Source organism: Motacilla alba, chromosome 2, assembly GCF_015832195.1.
Source record: "Motacilla alba alba isolate MOTALB_02 chromosome 2, Motacilla_alba_V1.0_pri, whole genome shotgun sequence".
Taxonomy (NCBI): Eukaryota; Metazoa; Chordata; class Aves; order Passeriformes; family Motacillidae; genus Motacilla; species Motacilla alba.
The window spans coordinates 2,410,314-2,418,568 of record NC_052017.1 but is presented as its reverse complement, the minus strand read 5'-3'; the positions used below and the strand labels follow the sequence as shown (position 1 = coordinate 2,418,568).

The window sequence follows — 8,255 nt, the reverse complement described above, 5'->3', positions numbered from 1 at the left end:
CGTGTTTAATCTCGCCCTGCTCTGTACAACAGGTCACAGAGAGGTAGGTGCAGTTTGTACCTTGTAACATCTGAGACTGTCACCGTGGAATGTCAGCTGACAGGAAAATATGTGCTTTTTTAGAAATTGGCTTTTATTTTCGCGACTGCTGTTGGAAGTACAAGGAGTTTGAGTGTAAAATAATTTACAGACAAGGATTTTAATACCTCAAAGGTGATGGAGAGCTTTTCAGATCTAAATGTTTTAGAATTTTCTGTGGGGAACAGGACTGCAGAAATCAGCTAGATTGTACACTTTAAAAGCATCAAACCACCAAATTAGTTTTCACAATCTGTATTTTAAATGTTACATTTAGATGTTACTCAGAAGAACACCCTAAATAAAGTTACAAAATATCATAATCCAAGGGTCTGATATAGCAAAAATAGGGAGCATGTGTCTTCGTTAACAATGAATAAATATAACATTTAAATAGCTGTGACATACTTATCTCTATACCTTAAATAAAAAATATATATGTTTATATAGCTCTCAATATTTTAGATGTCATTTAGTGCTACAGGAAGCTTCTAAATTACAAAGTTGGGAGGCAGAGGATAGAAAATGACAGCAAGGCTTTCCTGCCATTCCCTGACAGAAACCAGTTCAGACATCATTGTTTTGGGCAACAACAGCAAAAGAAATCACCAGTTTTAGGACTGAGCTGAAGGGGAAGATAGAGGGATTGCACTCCACGATATCCCTTAAAAACTGGGATGTGGTGGTGTCAATCAGAGAGACCCAGACCCCAATAGCCACAGGTCACATTCTGAGGCTGCCAGGTTCAGCACAGTGTACCATACACAAAATAGAACAATTCTCTAATGCCATGTATTATTTGTTTTCCTCAAGAACCCCTCAGTAGGAGGTTTGGAGCTGCAGTACACAGGCCACCACCAGGACAGGGATTGCAGACAGCTTCCCACTATTCCTTGGGCTTCACCACGTACTCCCGGAACATGGAATACAGCACTCCTGCAAGACAGAAAGAAAAAAAAAAAACACAATGAAAAACTGTGTTAAATGAGAAATGATGGGTTTCAAAATGTGAACAGTTCTCAGCAAGACAGAATTTCCCTTCCTCCTCAGCTGCATGTTTTTAATAAACACTACAAAATCCTTCACATACAGAGAAACTGGGTATGAAAATATACAATTTATGAAAATGCAGATCCCGAGCTAATTCCGGTTGATTTTGTGGCCGAAGTCAAGCTTTTCTGATGTTCCTGCTGGGAATGCAGTACAAACAGCATTTCATGGATGTACATTCACACACAGATCAGACCTGGGATGTACAAACCAGGGGCACAGTGTCTCTGTACATTCAGAGCCACAAGTCCAGTCCTGGAAAAATATATATACATATAAATATATATATATAAATATGTAATACCATGGTCTACACACGCTGTAGATCTTCCAATGCATTAAATTCAGAAACAGCAACATATTTACAAGGGAAAATAATAATGTCAGATGGATGTTTTCTTTTTTTGGCCTGTAAGAGGCAGAGATGCAGAACCTCACAATCCACATCTAGACACAATCAAAACTGCTACTCTGAAATGAAATACTTAAAAACATAAAATCAGATTACTCCAGAAAGGCTGATTGAGCACCAGTAAAGAGCACAAACATCCTGAAATAAACGTTCTGGATGCTTCCACCCAGCCATGCCAGCTGTGTGATCCACGGCAGAGATCCAGGAGGGTCTCCATGGTTTGCCACTGCCAAGGACAGCTCCCATTCCATACGTACCACACGTCAGGGCTCCCACGGCGAAGCCCTGGGCTGCCACACGCATGTGGATCAGGTGAAGGGACAGTTTCATGTCACCTCTGTGCTTCAGCTTGTACAGCCCGTAGGCAACCACGGCAGTGAAACCAGCCATCCCTGCAAGGCAACGAGAGCATCCTTCTGAGTGGAGATCCGGGGCACGAGGAGGAGTGAAGGGACCCACCTAAACAAAACAGCCTGTGAACCACTGAGCTGTTCGGGTTGGAAAAGACCCTAAAGATCACTGAGTCCAACCATTGCTGTCGCCGGCCGGGGGCTGTGCACAAATCACCAACGGGATGGGACTGCTGAGGAACAGGCCTTGAGCTGTTTGATTTTCCAGCATCAGTCTCATTACATGGCTATGACAATGGGAAGATGCCAGCAGCTCACATCCCCGGCAGCAGACCAAGAACTTCATGTTGTAACTTACTTTAAAAGTTTTTGACCAATCCCACAAAGCAAAAGCCCACTGACAGTAGTTCCATCCAACCACTATAAGCACAGGTACCTTTGGTTAAAGCAGTGCTTGCTTATTTTGAATGCAATACCTGCTTGTGAGCCTTCAAACACAATGCACAGAGCTCCATTATAAAGAGTAGAACTTCCCAATATCTCTCCAGAAACACTTTTCTGCAGCTTAGGGAGTTATTCTAGACAAGCGTTAATACACAGACCATTGTTCTGTTTGTCCTCACTTTTCTATTTCTTACATAATTTTTCTGCTGACCAATCTCATGGCTCCTGCTTAGCTCCAATCACAGTTCTGCTGTCTCTGAGGCCTGCCTTGTGCAGCTTTCCCAAAACCCTCTGGTTTTATGGATTCCCACAATTGCCAAGGCTACTGCTAAACCATGTCCCCAAGTGTCACATCTACACAGTTTTTCAATCCCTGCATAGATGGTGATTCTACCACTGCCCTGGGCAGCCCTTTCCTTGAAATTTTTCCTGATATCCAGTCTAACCCTCCCCTGGCACAACTTGAGGCCATTCTGTCTCATCCTAAAATAAGCCTGTTTTGGTCCAATCATGCTGGTTTTGTGGAGTGGTAAATCCTAGCCCTGCTTTCACTCCAGTGCCACCTCATTCAATGCATACATCAGTGCAGGGAAAAGATTTCCACCACCATTAAAATGCCAAAGGATTCTGGCATTATAGCTCAGGGTGTGAGAATTCCCTGGATATTGTTTCAGACAGAACCAGGGCTCCTCACACCTCCTTTCCTGCAGGGACACTCACAGCCACCCAGCTGATGCTCAGACTCTCAGTGTGTGGACGCTCCCTGATGTATCCACTGGCCTGCTGCAGTTGCTATTTTGGGTGTTGTCACGTTTGGCTAGGTGCCACCAGGACAGGACAAGTCACATGTTATTGTCCCCAAGCTGTGAGGGGGGAGGCTCCACCAGGTCTCTTTCCCAGGGCCAGGATTCAGTGGTAGTCCTTCAGCAGAGCAAACAGCCCCTGCTTTGCCAGCTCCAACACGGATGCTTTCACAGAATACACAGAGAAATGCACAACCTTTTCCAATTCCTTCTATTTCATTCCATTTTCAGGATTATTTGCACAGTTCATAGGTGCATGCCAAGTTTTAAGTGCTATGTATATTTTACTGAGCAGAGCACGGGCAGTTTGTCTTCCCTGAGCCGGAGCATTACCAGTACCATCAGAAAGCTGTAAACACTTAATTCACTCATTAAATACCAATTAACAGTTCTAGAGCCTTCAGCCCAGCTCTGACACAAGTCAAAGGTGAGTTCTGGCAATCTGCTTCGGGGAACTGGAGCTCCTGGAGTTCACGGTACAGCCCAGCAAGGTGGAGACAAAGTGCAGTGAGCACGGAAGCAGTGACGGAAATGTGCTGGCAAAGGCTTGGAACAGTTCACCCCGAGTGACCCCGCTGCTCTCCATTTAAGGTGGCTGGACATCAAAACGTGTCTTGTGTCACACAAAAGCTGATCCCCGCTCTCCTCAGAAGCTTTTTGGGAGCCTCAACAGAGAGGCTGAGAACTGAACAACATCCTCAAGCCAGGTGTAAAATAAAAATTACTCAAAAAATGCATTTTGAACTAAGTGATGGCAGCAGAGGGCTGAAACATTTACCACACAGGCTGTAATTTAAATCCTTCCAGTTTGTATTTTTAGAGCTTTTAAGTCACTTTGTAGTGGTCACATAATTCCCAGGAACTGTGCTCCAGAACAGCTGCACAACACACTCCTTAACCACTTGACAGCATCACCTTCACATGTTTTCTAGCCTCACCTAAAAAACCTTTCAGGGTTTGTTAGTTTGGGGTTTTTTCTTACACCTGTAGGTTCTGAGTTTTTTTTTTAAGGTAATAGACCTCATTAATTTCCCTCTTTCTTTTAGGACAACTATTATGGGGTGGTAATTTCTAAGTAATTTCCTGTTTACACAAAAAAGGTGAACAGTGATGGTGTTTCCCGCATCAATTGTGCAAACACATTTATTTCTCCATTTTTGAACTCACCAATGGGCACAAATGGTGTCTCCTTAAATTTTTTTATCAGCTTCGAGGTTTGGCTGGTCTCTGTCTCATAGTCAGGGTAAACGGATTCCTGGCTGGGTGACATTGTGGCTGTGAAGACAAAGAACCTCCCTTCAGGTTTTGGAAACCCCAAATAAAGAGAATCTTTAAGGAAAGAAAGTCAGAAAATCCCTTGTGTATTCCATCAGTCACGAATATCCAGGCAGTGAGATATAAGAACAGGCACCATGGACAGATGGTTTAATTCCAGTGAAGCCTTGGGAAGCAGGACTGTGCTCACCAGGAGAGGTAAGAACGAAACAAAACCAAAGAAAAAGCAGGAGAGCAACAAACTTCTGCTATCCAGAGATGGCAGTGACCCCTCCATAGTCACAGGCAGCCACAGAAAGCTTTGGTCACTGCCTGCCTTTCCTTTTAGGAATTCCATGCCTCACCACTCTGCTTGGCTTTCGCAGGCTGGTCCTTTACGGCAGCTCTGACCTCAGCAAAGTTCACTTCTGCCCCTCATTCCCTGCCAAGAGCAGCAGCCACAGCAGCCGGGCTGGGAAGCACGAGCTGCTGCACAAGGTCAGCCCTGCCTCAGTCACCACAGCCTATCCCACATCAACATAACTCCAAATTCCTGACGGAGAACACAGGGATGGGAAACGGCCACCACCGAGGAGTTGAGCAAGTGCTGAAACCCTCAATGGGTGCAGACTCCTGTGAGGTCGCAGCAGGAGAATCCACAGGTGATTTCTCACCTTCCCCCAAGGAAAATAAAAAACAGCAACAGCTTGAGAAGGGCTCCACTCACAGAACCATCATCACCAAAGTGAGACCATCCTCCAGAAGTTCCCAGCTTTTTCTGTTGGGAATCACAAGGATTACACCAAGACCTGTTCCCTCCTCAGTGCTCTGCAAAAGCATCACTCACTTAATGACAATTTCTGCCAGTGACACCACAGAGGGCTCTGCTAGAAAAATCCCTACTGCTATTGTTCAGCTCTGCCACCAACGGCAAAACACAGCTCAGGGGCACTTAGAAAGGCTCCAAGCTCTCGGAATAAACCAAGAGGAATTTCATTAAGCAGGCGCCAGTAACCTTAGGCAGAAGAGACATTTCCAAGGTGGCCATGCTCCCTGGTTACACAGCATTTCGAGCACACCCATGTGAGCAGACTGACTGGTCCTCAAACCATTTCCTCTGCAAGGCCAAAGGATTTGGCCTCTCTATCTCTCTAGGATTTGGCCCGTGCTATAACCACTCTTATTTGCTGAGTGTAAACTGTAATTTTAGCCTGACTCATTCAGAGAAGGTAACAGGAGTTCTCCGTCACTCAGCAGAGGAGGAGACAGCCAGATGTGAGATTTACACAAGAAAATTATATTAAAACTGAAACAATTCATCCACCACGAGAAGTTTCTGTGACCTTCAGCTCAGACCAAGATGGGCACGGGGCAGAAGAACCTGGTTGAAACACACGGCCCGGCTGCCCTGACCTTGCCGACACCGAACAGGGAGGTCAGGGCACCTGTGTGACCGGTGTCACCCGCGGGGGAGGGACACTGAGGGAGGCCCATGGGTGGGAAGGTGACAGGTCCCAGCATCCCTCCCGGCAAGGGGGAGGCCCTGGGTACCCCCAGGCTGCCTTCCGCCTGGCCAGCTCCACGTGGGGATCCTTCCCCACTCCAGCCCCAGGCCGCCGCACCCCACATGGGGACCCTTCCCCACTGCGGCCCCAGGCAGCCTCAGCGCACTCCGGCCTTCTGCCCCACATCCCCACACGGGGCCTCTGCTCCACTCCCGCCCCAGCCACTTTCACCCCACATGGGAGCCCTTCCTCGCTCCAGCCCCAGGCACCTGCGCCGCCCTGCAGGACTCGAGCTGTGTCCCCGGCGGTGCCGCGGCTCCCACCCGCCCCAGACCCGGCTCTCACCGCGCTCATCCGACACCGGCCGGCGTCTGCCGCGCCGGGCCCCGCCCCTCCCTCTTATTGGCGGCTTCCGCCCCGCCCCTCCGCCGGGACCACAACTCCCAGCGTGCCCCGCGCCCGCGCGCCCGCCGACAGCCAATCCGAAGCGTGGCCGCGACCACCGCTTCCTTATTCGGGCGCGGGGGCGGGCGGGCGGTGACGTCATCACGCGGCGCTCCGCATTGCGGCGGGGAGGCGGTGGCGCGGGGCGGCCGGCAGGGGGCGCTGCGGGGCCCGGCCTCAGCCCTGGCCTCAGCCCTGGCCTGAATCCTGTCCTCAGTCCCGGCCACAGTCCCTGCCTCAGCCCCGGCCTCAGTCCTTGTCTCAGCCCTTGCCTCAGGTCCGGCCTCAGCCCTGGCCTGAATCCTGTCCTCAGTCCCGGCCACAGTCCCTGCCTCAGCCCCGGCCTCAATCCTTGCCTCAGCCCTTGCCTCAGGTCCGACCTCAGCCCTGGCCTGAATCCTGTCCTCAGTCCCGGCCTTAGTCTCTGCCTCAGCCCCGGCCTCAATCCTTGCCTCAGCCCTTGCCTCAGGTCCGGCCTCAGTCCCGGCCTCATTCCCGGCCTTAGTCTCTGCCTCAGCCCCGGCCTCAGCCCCAGCCTGCGCGTTCGTGGTGCCGGGAGCCAGGCGGGGGCTCCGAGTCTGGGTTAGCTCCAAAAAACAGCAAAACAGCGGGTCCGGCATCACCTGCAGGGCGGAAAAACGCCTACTGGTGGTTCTGCAGCTTGTCTGCTTTTTGCTCCTAAAATGTCCCGTATTGTCACATTGTGACGTGGAGAGATGGAGAGAGACTGTTGGCAACACCACGGAGTGACAGGACAAGGGCGAGCAGTTTTAAATTAAAAGGGAACAGCTTTAGATTAGATATTGGAGAGAAATTGTTCCCTGGAAGTTGATGAGGCCCTGGCACAGGGTGCCCAGAGAAGCTGTGGCTGCCCCTGGATCCCTGGCAGTGCCCAAGGCCAGACTGGACAGGGTTTGGAGCGCCCTGGGACATTGGAAGGTGTCCCTGCCTGTGTTGGGGATGGGATTGTATGGGAAATCCCACTGGGAAAAGGCAGTGTCCATTCAGGAGCCAGAGGATCCTGCAGCTGCACTGGGGTAAAGGCACAGAGGCCCCTGGGGCTCATCCCCGCGTGGTTTTCTCTCTCGAGGTTCCGGAGGGCGCAGCCTCCTTTCATCCCAAACTCCGGCCGCTCCTCTTCCTTCCCCCGCTGCCCAAGGTACCAGGAAGGTGCAGCCTTCCTGAATATTCCTGCCACATATCCCCCCCTTGAAGCTGTCATTCTACCCCAAAGTTTAGAAACGCAGGGCTGTGCAGCCCCATTTGGCTGTTTCAGGAGTCAAACTGCCCGGGCTCTGTAACAAACCCGCGGTTGAAGTTGGTAGAGACATTAAGCCCCATCTCAAAGCCATTGACAGCCGTCCCCTCACCTGTGGAATTGTTTGTAAAGACATCAGCACACACATCTTCCCTATTAGATGAGAGGATCTTTAGGTCCCTTCCCACCTAAACACTGTGGGAATCCATAAAACCAGAGGGTTTTGGGAAAGCTGCAAAAGGCAGGCCTTAGAGACAGCAAAGCTGCGATTAGAGCTGAACAGTAGCCATGAGATTGGTCAGCAGAAAAAAATATATAAGAAGTAGAAAATAAAGACAAATAGAACTGTGTATTAACACTCATCTGAAATAACTCCCTAAGCTACAAAAAAGTATATCTAGTGATATTATAGTATATCTAGAGATATAAAGTATCTACTATAATAGTATATCTAGAGATATTAAGAAGTTCTAAGCTTAATGATAGAGCTCTGTGCTTTGTGTCTCAAAGCTTACAAGCAGGTATTGTATTCGAAATAAGCAAGCCTTGTTTTAACCAAAGGTACATGTCCTTATAGTAGTTAGAACTACTATCAATATGCTTTTACTTTGTGTAATTTGTCAAAAAACTTTTAAAGTAAGTTACAACATTAAGTTT

General features: G+C 49.0%; 1 protein-coding gene across 1 annotated transcript; it reads right to left on the bottom strand.

Annotated features, from left to right (window-relative positions):
* Window positions 1–115: 115 nt before the first annotated feature.
* HIGD1A (HIG1 hypoxia inducible domain family member 1A) lies at window positions 116–6,292 on the bottom strand. Its single transcript, XM_038129133.1, has 4 exons — window positions 6,242–6,292; window positions 4,305–4,412; window positions 1,798–1,932; window positions 116–1,014 (listed from the first exon to the last, which is right to left on the bottom strand). Exons 2-4 carry the CDS (start codon window positions 4,405–4,407, stop codon window positions 965–967), a joined length of 288 nt encoding a protein of 95 aa, XP_037985061.1. The 5' UTR covers window positions 4,408–4,412; window positions 6,242–6,292; the 3' UTR covers window positions 116–964.
* Between the last annotated feature and the right edge of the window lie 1,963 nt (window positions 6,293–8,255).